This window comes from Ascaphus truei, chromosome 5 (assembly GCF_040206685.1).
Source record: "Ascaphus truei isolate aAscTru1 chromosome 5, aAscTru1.hap1, whole genome shotgun sequence".
Lineage (NCBI taxonomy): Eukaryota > Metazoa > Chordata > Amphibia > Anura > Ascaphidae > Ascaphus > Ascaphus truei.
The window spans coordinates 278,430,570-278,442,090 of record NC_134487.1 but is presented as its reverse complement, the minus strand read 5'-3'; the positions used below and the strand labels follow the sequence as shown (position 1 = coordinate 278,442,090).

Genomic DNA, 11,521 nt, shown 5'->3' with positions numbered 1-11,521 from the left:
TGTATTTCAATGGAACATTTTGTCTAAATGTAGAATGTGCAAAAATTCATTGAAGTTCATGAACTGGGTGAATTTGTGTGAAATCGGCCAGGTTTGTTAAATATTTACTACATGAATGGGCAAGGGGGATGAGGGGAGCGACAGAGAGATCGATTTTGTAGAAGGCCCATTGACGTATATACCTAAAAAAAAAACACTCTTCTGTACAACACGTAGAGCAGTGTTTTTCAAAAGGGGTTCCCCGGCCATCCCTAAAGGGTTACCTGCAATTTTCAAGTCAAAATTAGAGAGGGTTGGGGTTCCTTACAATACATCTGATCTCAGACGCGCTATTAGAGAGGGTTGAGGACCCTTACAATGCATTTGATCTCAGACACACTATTAGAGAGGGTTGGGGACACTTACAACGCATCTGATCTCAGACGTTATTAGAGAGAGTTGGGGTTCCTTACAATGCATCTGATCTCAGACACGCTATTAGAGAGGGCTGGGGTTCCTTACAATGCATCTGATCTCAGACATGCTATTAGAGAGGGTTGGGGTTCCTTACAATGCATCTGATCTCAGACGTGCTATTAGAGTGGGTTGGGGTTCCTTACAATGCATCTGATCTCAGACGTGCTATTAGAGAGAGTTGGGGTTCCTTACAATGCATCTGATCTCTGACACGCTATTAGAGAGGGCTGGGGTTCCTTACAATGCATCTGATCTCAGACGCGCTATTAGAGAGGGCTGGGGTTCCTTACAATGCATCTGATCTCAGACGTGCTATTAGAGAGGGCTGGGGTTCCTTACAATGCATGTGATCTCAGACGCGCTATTAGAGAGGGTTGGGGTTCCTTACAATGCATCTGATCTCAGACGCGCTATTAGAGAGGGTGGGGTTCTTTACAATGCATCTGATCTCAGACACCGATGGCACCGCCATCAAGCTGACCCTGCCGGAGGCTCCTGCCACCTACCTGGCAACGACCCCTCCGGCACTAGCGATCAAGTGACCGCTCTCCTAAGCACTGACGTTATCGCTTCCTCCTTCCGGTGATGTGAAGGGAATGAGAAGTCACCTTCTATTTAGTTCACGGTCAGGACCCAGCGCTGACTCCGAACTCTCCCAAGAAAACCCCAATAACATACAACATACATCATGTGTCATAAGGTGCTCCTGGATACCACCCTGCATGAGGTACACTTTAGGTCTGTTGGACACTAAAGGGGTGACAGTGATTGAGGACAGGACTTCACACAAAGCATGTTGTCCAGCACTGTACTGCTGGTATCTCCTGCAGCTAATGGATTATAACAGGCTGTAAATAAACACTAGGTGCTATTTAAATCTAAATGATCTGCAGCACTGTGATCATTTTCCTGTTCAGAAGTGGGAGGCAGTAACCAACAAAGACCTTTTACCTTAAATAAACTTTTCACTGTAGCTCACTTGAAAAAACAAAACTAAAAACCTTTGTGTTGTGTCCGGTTAAGCTCATATATTAGAGACCCTCACGTCATTCTGATGCCAGGAAAAAGCTCAGAAAGTCCAGTCTTATAATAGGTCCTGTTGGCCATTTCTCCCTATTTATATGAGAGACGCCTTGAAGCTTTTCTAATTGCTTTCTCATTAAATGCATGGTTTTCCTCATTTTCCCTTCCCAGTCTCCCCTGATGTAGTTTAATGTTGTAGTTACCGTGTTGGTCCAGGAGAAGTGGAGATTCGTGGCAGAATTTGGTACCTTTTAGTGGAACCACATCAGGGTTGTATTGTATTGTATTGCATGTATTTATTTATATAGCGCCAAAAGTGTACTCAGCGCTTCACAAAGAATACAGTACAGGGAATTATAATAATACAATAAGTGCAACAAAATCAGACAATAGGAAAGGAAATCCCTGCCCCGAAGAGCTTACAATCTAAGGTTTGAGGGGAACTTACAGAGACAGCAGGTGAGGGAATAAGTGCTGTAGATGGCTGTGGTTGGCCACAATGGGTGGTAGGAGTGACTGGGTGTGGGACAATAGCTAAGAGTGCAGGCTATTGGGATGCTTGATTTGTGGGGCGAGTTTTAAGGTTAGACAGTATTAAATGAAAAGGTTGACACCATTTGCATGGGAGGAGATGGCAGTGAGGCATGAATTAGATCAAGTGTGTATGTCTGGCTTCAGGGAGATCCCCAGCAGCAGGAAGGAGTAGATAAAGAGTGTGAATAGAGGATTTGTGTGGGTGTTTTTTATTGAGGGGTAAAGAAGTTGTTGGGTTCGTCATAGATTAAATATTAGGTTGGACAGTGCTTTTGAAATTTCACACCCCTTCTGCAAGCGTATTTTGAACTTGAAGAAGAGACCTGGTAGGTTTTAAAAAGGGTGTAAGCTATATTTGTATCTATGAGGAACGCCAAAGTTAGTCCACTGAGTAGCACAACTTGCAATGAATCTTCAGTTTCCCTAGTGGTAAGTCAAGAAAAATACTAGTTGAGGCTTTCTCTTGTGCTGAGAATAAGGTTGTCACCTTACCTAAATCTCTCACCCAACCCCTAAATCATACATGGTTCACTAGATCAGTGGTGCTCAACTCCCAGTCGTCAAGCCCCCCCCACCCCCCTACAGATCAGGTTTTCAGGATATCCCTGCTTCAGCACAGGCGGCGCAATTAGTCCATGATTCAGCATAGGTGGCTCAATCAGTCCGTGCTTTAGCACAGGTGGCCCAATCAGAGGCTCAGTCTTTGATTCGAAGACTGAGCCTCTGATTGAGCCACCTGTGCTGAAGCTGGGATATCCTGAAAACCGGGGGTCTTGAAGTCTGGTGTTGTGAGCCCCTGCTCTACATTGTAATCTCTCATGAGCAGGGCCCAGATACATTTTGTATCTGTTCGTGCTTGTTTGTCTTTATTGGGTATGTCATTCTGTTTATGTCATTTATGTCACTCTGTTCCCCTATTGAAATGCGGTGCAGAATATGCGCTATAAATAAATAAAGTAATTATTATTATCATTACCATTATTGGGCTGAAGGAGTGGCTTGGTGAGTAAAGACACTGACTGAGAACAATGACGCAGGGCTTGAAGCAGGGGAACCTGGTTCAAATCCTTTAGACCTGGGGCAAGTCACTTTATCTCCCTGTGCCTCAGACTCCAGAAACATAGATTTTAAGCACTACAGCAGCGGTGCTCAACTCCAGTCCTAGAGCACCCCCACCAGGCCAGGTTTTTAGGATATCCCAGCTTCAGCACAGGTGGCTTAGTCAAAGACCGAGCCACTGCTTGAGATACCTGTGCCGAAGCACCGACTGATTGAGCCACCTGTGCTGAAGCAGGGCCTGATTGAGCCACCTATGCTGAAGCAGGGATATCCTGAAAACCTGACCTGTTGGTGGCCCTTGAGGACTGGAGTTGACCCCCCTCCCCCCCGTCCCCCCCTCCCCCCCCGCTCCACTAGTTAAACATAGAAAAATAATACCAATGACCTGAATCAGGAGCCTTTGGGGCTTTTGTGGGTAATTTCTTGAATTACCTGCGCTTTTCTAAAGACCAATATGCCGGCAGCTGGACTCGGCGAAGTTACAGGTAGCAATTAGCCTCCGTGCGGCCCTAACGGTGTCCCGAGCACGGCAATTGTGCTGATTGCCAGGTAGGTACAGGCCAGGTAATGCGAGCACACTGTTACCCGGCCCTTTGATCCTGCTGTCTCAATAAAAGCGCCTTTTTCTTGACAGTGTAATGGTAATATACTGAATACTGACCCCCCCCCTCCCCCCTCTCGCTTTTTCCTCCACAGTCGCTGCTGTGACAAGAAGAGTTGCGGCAACAGAAACGAGACTCCCTCGGACCCGGTCATTATCGACAGGTTGGAACGGCTATTATTTCTTTCCATTTGGTAGTCCTCATTACAGTGAAACACCTGCCCCGCGCCGCTGCGGAGAATGGGTATTATACGCATGAAAGCAGCAGTGCCATTTAGCAAGGCCCATTGTGGAAAAGGGAAGCACTCACCCGTTCAACACCTACTGTACCTTGCCCCTTTCTGCCTCTTTTTAACATCTGTTCACCATTTAACACAGTGTTTAATAGCTGCTTTTTTTTTTAAATGCAGTCACACTGAACACTGTAATAAAAAACGGTAAAGGATATATATATATATATATATATATATATATATATATATATATATATATATATATATATATATATATATATATATATATATATGCTGGTGTTGTGCATGATAGGTGCTATTCTAATTGATGTAGCTTTGGGAAAATTCAAACTGGTGGCCATCTTTAATGAGACCCGCAATTTGTATTTAATAACAACTTTGCCTGACAATAAATATTAATTAAGGGTACCTGGTAAATATGATTTATATATCTATTGCACACACATATATCGTCATTTTAGAGGTGAAAGTTAATAACTATATTCTGTGAGTACTGAGGAAAAGGTGATTAAATGCTCTTGTTGACAGGAAACATGTTGTATTTAAAGAAGGTATTTTGATATGACATGTTCTGAAGATTCTGCGTCTTCAATGAGTCCTTAGACTTTTTTTTCTTTACTAAGCCTGTTTTCATGAAAAAAAAGGTAAAAAAATGCCCTTAATGAGTTTTACATGTACAGCGACAATATATAGCGTGTTACATAAACAGTATGGGTGTGTGCCTACACACACATATATATATAAGGGAAGTGGTCCAGCTGCTTTTATTGTGGAAGAATATGAGACAGTAGCCACGGTGTATCTGAGATTTAGATTCGGACGGTAAAGTAAAATCCCCATCAGATTCTGCTTTTCGCTGTGTCTGTCAGACATGTCCTGGAGTCCCCGTTATTAGATTGTAAGCTCCTGGTGTTAACGTGTTTTACATGAGGTACAGTATCTCCGCCAAGCGGTGCAGATTCAGTCCAGACATACACTAGCTCGGGGGTGCTCAACTCCAGTTCTCATGCAACCACCTCATGTTTTAAGGATATCCCTGCTTCAGCTCAGTCTTTACTGAAGCAGGGATATCCTGAAAACCTAACCTGTTGGTTGGCCCTTGAGGAGTGGAGTTACCCACCCCTGCTCTAAGTGATGATGGGGGAAAGTAACATGTTATTCTGCAGCACTGACGATCTATCTGTTGACTTCCTGGAAGGAAACTTCTCAACTCCATTTCTCTCAATAACAATGCTGTATTGAAGGACTTTACCGATGGTTATTACTGAGATGGCATTCCACCAGCAGTGGTGGGCGGCTCCAGTCCTCAAGGGACACCAACAGCTCTTCATGATATCCCTGCTTCAGCACAGGTGGCTCAGTCGTTGATTGAGCCACCTGTGCTGAAGCAGGGATAACATGAAGACATGACCTGTCAATGGCCCTTGAGGACTGGAGTTGCCCACCCCTGCAATACATGTTGCATTCGTTAAGGTGTTTGCTGCATTAAATCTTGCATTATAATAATAGTAGTTTGTTCTTGTATAGCGCTGCTAGTTTTACATAGCGCTTTACAGAGACATTTTTGCAGACACAGTCTCTGCCCCGTAGAGCTTACAACCTATTTTCTTGGTGCCTGAGGCACAGGGAGATAAAGTGACTTGCCCAAGGCAACAAGCAGGCGATACCAGGAATTGAACCAGGCTCCCCTGCTTCAAACTCAGTGCCAGTCAGTGTCTTAACTCACTGAGCCGCTCTTCTCAGAGACATTGAGGCAACATCTGCACATCTTGGTCTTTCTGCGGCTTATTTCTCACTGCTTCTCTTCCTGTGGTTTATTTATTGCTCACTCATAAATATTTAACTTTTATTTTAGCATCGTTGGTCTGATGAGGCATTCTCACCTTTTTTTTGGGGGTAACTTTGAGCAGGTGCAATTCATCTGCGGATTAAGCATCTGCTTATACCAAAAAACAGCCAAGAATAAAAAAAAAAGGGATCATCAAAATGATTTCTCGCCCGTGCTATTCCCGAGCTTCATTGCCATTTATAGTAGATTATGAAGTACCTACCTTTTTCCCTCTTGAATTGGTTGATAGTTGGCATCTATTTTAATAGAAAGCACCTGCTTCTGAATAGCTCTAAGATGTATATTATTTCTATGTATTAGGGGCTGTAGGAGCGGCTCAGTGAGTAAAGACACTGACTCTGTAAACAATGAAACGGAGTTTGAATCAGGGGACCCTGGGAAGTGTCCCAGTGTCAGCTCCTTGTGCCCTTGGACAAGTCACCTACTCTCCCTGTGCTTCAGGCACCAAAATTATAGAGTGTAAGCGCACCTGGGCAGGGACTGTGTCTGTAACTATGTGCTGGGTACTGTGTGCTGTGCTGTAATTGTGAAGCACTTTCTCTCATTGAAAGAAAATCGCTATATGAAATAAAGTTATTATTATTATTATTATTAGGAAACACAGACATAAAAAGTTTATAAAGGGTTTTTGTTTCATTTTTGTTGCCTTCACAAGTGATTTACTGCAGGCGATTCTCGGTTATTTCTTAGTAAAGTCTCACACAAGCACAACTCTTTTTTTTTTTATCTTTAGTTTGTTAATATTACGAAATTGTGAAAAGTAACTGTTACTTCTTCCTGTGGCTTTCTTGCACAAAATGAGATTTTGTTTGTTTGTTTGTTTGTTTGTTTGTTTGTAGAACTATCGTAATGACAAAAACAGGCAAGCAGGTGTGTTCCTAGCCCCTTTAGCATTGAATGGAGTATCATAGCCCTTATTTTATCTAACACAGATTTTTCATGGCATGAGGTTATTTGATGATTAATTAACATTTGTGTTGCGAATCATGAATTTGAGTTCACTGCACGTCACTCGTGAGTAGGTTTGGCCAGATGTCCAGTATTGATCCGGACTGTCCTGTAATTGGACACTCTGTCCAGTAGAAAAATTAGAGGTAATACTGGACATGTATGTGTCCGGTATTACCTCTCTGGACATAGTGACCTGACCGGCTTGGGGGGGCCACGGAATTTCCCCGAGCAGGGCTGCTGCTAAGGGGCTGGGCAGCTTCCTCCATCCTGATTGGCTGCATTACCCCGCAGCAGCCAATCAGGAGGAGGTGTCAGGAGCCTGGGGGTGGGGCCAAGGAGATTAGGAAACAGCATGGATTGTTGAGGTGTGTGTGTGTGTGCTTGTGCGTGTGTCGTGCACATTGCACCTTTCACCATTGTGCCCAGTATTTTTGGAGATGCCACTTGACAACCTTACTCACGGGTAAAGAAAACATGGATTCATGATTTTAAGGGATGTTGAGGTTGAATATGTTGTTGTTGTTGTAATCTGTCTTGAGGCTGAGAGCTACTTAGCAGTTGCGATACCTTAATCTTCACATAATTAGTACATATTTAGTGTTGACTTGCTAGCTGACTCCAGTCAGCCCAAGTTTTTTAATTGGGGTAATGTGGAAATTTCCCTCAACTCATCTGGACCAGGGAGTTATCCAGAAGCATGATCACCCTAGTCCAGGGGCGGCCAAAGTCCAGTCCTCAAGGGCCACCAACAAGTCACGTTTTAAGGATATCCCTGCTTTAGCACAGGTGGCTCAATCAGTGGCTCAGTTGCTGACTGAACCACTGATTGAGTCAACTGTGCTGAAGCAGGGGTATCCCCAATCCCTGGCCTGTTGATGGCCCTTGAAGACAGGAGTTGGACACCCCTGACTTAGTCTGATCTCTAGAAGTTCTAGCTAATGGATATAGTTACTGGACTTGGTCCTTGCATCGTAAGCGAACCAATAAATAATCAAAATGGCGTTATGACGCCGCACCTTGTCCCTTATTTTATGATGTTAATCGTTCTAATTTCCTAAAGAATGCAGGACCAGCAGCATTAAAGACAGTTTTTTTTTTCTAAGGTACCCAACTACAAGAAGTGAAGGTAAAAAACATAATAATGGGGGATTGGAACAGGAAGGTGGGAGTCGGAGAGATGGGTTTCAAACAATTCAGATCTCCTATCCCTGTTTATAAACCTGATCGGTCGGGTCCAATGTTCGAGAGTGCAGTGATCTCTAAAGACTTACTTCCAAATAGTCTAGACATGTAGAAGTATTTTGAATACATTTTTAATGTTTCTATAGTAACCAAATATTTCGGGGTGTTGTTACGATCTATACTTAATCTCTGTTGTAACTACAGGTATTTTGTTGAGCTACACTTTTTCCTTTTTGCTGTCACTTGTTTTTATGTAAATCGAATTAATTTATATTTTCTTCATTTTAAAGATGGCCACTCCCTTGCTCACAATATTCCCAGTAGAGGTTTGTTGGTAGGTCGTTTGTGGCCTTTGATTTTGTGTAGATTTGAAAAGGTTTGGGCAGAAGAAAACACTTCAGTGGGAATGTTTTCATAGATTGACTTAAATCTTAATTCCACCAAAATGAGAATAAATATATATTTATAATTTTCTTATGCCAGTGTACTCCTCTGAGCTCATCTGTGGCACTTTGAGCTCTGGAGACCCAGAGATTCTTCTTGAGACATCTATTGATTAGTGTGCTGGTAGAAATAATAATAAAAACAACATGGCTGCCAAGGTCACCACTAGAAAACCGTGTTGCCATCTCCTAATGATGTAGCGGCTTCCTATTGGCCGCCCGGAGTGAGGCTACCCAAGGCGGCCATATTGTGTCTACCAGATAAGTATTCTTGTTTGAAGTTACTAGGATCAGCTGTGAAGAACCTCCCGGTTCAATTAATGAAAAAAAGAAACGTCAAACAAAGCGGCACGGACTGCTGCTATAATCATTTTCCAACAACGGCTGCTTTATAAGGCACCATAACTATTGCACACTAGGATCACGTTATCTGCAACGTTTTTAATTTTCCAAGAGTACAATTACCTTAATATGCTGCTTTCCCTCTGCAAAGGTAGCTACTGGGATACATTTCGAGGTTATTAGAGAGAAAAGAGGCAGCTTGTGAACAAATTTCCATTTTTTCCAGTGGCCACTTTGAATTGGATGTTGGCAATTAATTAACAACCCATTGACACTGACAATCCCCTTCCTAATAAATACATTGTAAATGAGTTTTTGAATGTGGATATTCATGTATGTGCATAGAATTTGATTATAAACCAAAATGCAGAACGTTGCTGTTTGACGATCAATTTATTAAGCACCGATCTTGCTGTGTTTTTGTTTTAAATGGTCTTACAGGTTTATGGAAACTGTCTGTCATCAAGTGGAAAAGGCAAATGTGAGCTGCTAATCTGTGAAAAAGTCCCCAGAGGAATGGGCTCTCAACTTCTCAAAGCAAAACCAGTGTATCCCTATTTAGAGAAAAACACATTTAAAAATAAATAAATGGATTTGTAGGTTTTACATTTACTTTTCTGGATTTAAATTTACATATAATTGTAAGCATACATAGTTTAACACACACACACACACACACACACACACACACACACACACACACACACACACACACACACACACACACACACACACACACACACACACACACACACACACACACACACACACACACACACACACACAATCTTTTCTTGGTTTTAAACTCTGACTGATACAAAAGGCAGATATGAAGCCAGGTGAATACCATGTGATTGTAACCTGCTCCTGTGGGTTGCAATGGCAGAAGAAACTTGACTCAGCAGCAGTGCTGTAATTAGCCCAGTCTATGTTTTTGAAACAGGATTGTGTTACCTGGATTGCATTAGTGCAGCTTCTATTGTTGCTGCTGTGCATCTGTCCCAACAGAGTACTTAAAAATCTTTTTTTTAGGGGGAGGGGTGGAGGAGGCGAAGGGGAGGTGGTGTGGAAGGGTCTGGGTGGTTCAACGAATTTGGATATAGTAGGAACACTTGTGGAGGCTCCAGGAATGAGTGCTAATGACATTTAGATTTATATCAATAGTTTGGCTGCTTTCCCCCAAGTTATATATTAATTATATACAATTAATTGTTTCTCTCTCTCTCTCTACACACACACACATCACATCACATCACATCACACACACACATATATAACAATATATATATTGTATTAACTTTTAAGTTTGTATATGACAAGCTCTTAGATCTTAACACATGTATTATATATTGTTGTATCGTATTGTTCCATCATCACAATGGCACACTTTAAATGCAGCCTCACGCCCTTTAATCTTCCTTTCTTAGTAGACCCTTTTCCTCCCTTTATTTCCGTTTCTCGTTTGTTTTTTGTTTTCTTCCTTTGCTCTAATTACTTTGTGTAGTGGATAGTTCCTGTAACAGGCTCTGCACTGCTTGTTACTTGTTTTTTACGTAATTGGATCTCTCGCCAAACGGTCCTACCCTCATTACAGATCTGTTCACATTAACCCCTGCGATGCATTACGCAGCGATGACAGTAATGAGATTAATATCACTAAACTGGGAAATTGTTAATGCATCAATAACGATGGTTCGATCCAATTGTATTGAGCTAGCGGTGGTTAACAATGTGTCTTCATGGAGTCAAGAATAACATGAACATAGAACAAAACTATTGGCCAGTGTCAAGTAAATACAACTCTTGGTTCTTGATGAATTTGAGAGATATAGGTCGTTATTACCCAGGCAATGCCATTCCATAAGACACCTTATGGCCCGTGGACTGTAGGGTGTCATCCGGCACCCATAGGTGTGTTATAGAATTTTAACACTTAGTCCTAGGTTTACTCAGTGGTACAATTCTATAAGACATAGGGACACTTTCATCAAATGCCACACCCGTTCCAGCAATAACTCCTATTAACTTGAGTGCAATAACCCATACCGGTACTTAATGCATGTGCCCCATAGACTTTCAAAGCTAGAGGTGTTACACCTTAAATCACCCCTAGTAAGGCCTCGGACATAGTACAGGCAAGCGAGTGTGCGAGCGAGCACATGACGTCACACGCACCTGTGCTTGCCAAGATCCGTGGCCTGCAGTTTTGCGCGATGGGGGGAGGGAGGGAGGGTGTGGTGTCACGTGATGTCACGTGAGCGGTTCGCCCTCATTGGCTGAGCCGCACACGTGACCGGGCCGTCGCTCGGCAAAAACAAACAAGTTTGTCTCGCCATGCATCGGTCGCCTCACCGCTCACGTGCACATGTGCACACTATACACATGCGCATTGGCCGCCATAGGTTTGTATTGGGCGCGAGCAACATCGCTCGCGCTGTAGAAACCACAATGGACATAGCCTAAGGCATGCTTAAGAAGCCACTGTGTCAGAGTACAGAGACAATCAGTAGTTACATAGTAGATGAGGTTGAAAAAGACATGTCCATCGAGCTCAACCTACGTTAAATTTAGACGACAGATACTTATCCTATATTTGTGTTTTGGTACCTACTCATCCACCTCTTGGAGGCCGTGTTGGTGGCTCTGCTGCTTTCAGTACTCCATTGCAAAGCCATCTGATACTAAAGCTATAACCGATCTCACCATATCCGTTAAAAATCTGGTTTCACACAACGCGCTTTCAGTCAGCCGCTACTTGTGGGGGACGGCAGCTCACCGTCCATCACTGCTCCAACAGAGGCATCCATTTTGAATTTTGACAATGAAT

At 42.9% G+C, this 11,521-nt stretch overlaps 1 protein-coding gene across 1 annotated transcript in view; it reads left to right on the top strand.

The window, feature by feature from the left end:
• Positions 1-11,521, top strand: part of EBF1 (EBF transcription factor 1) — a 285,887-nt gene that overhangs the window by 10,200 nt on the left and 264,166 nt on the right. The window contains exon 5 of the mRNA XM_075599191.1: positions 3,707-3,837. Coding sequence (XP_075455306.1) covers positions 3,707-3,837 — 131 coding nt within the window. The remainder of the gene's footprint in view (positions 1-3,706; positions 3,838-11,521) is intronic.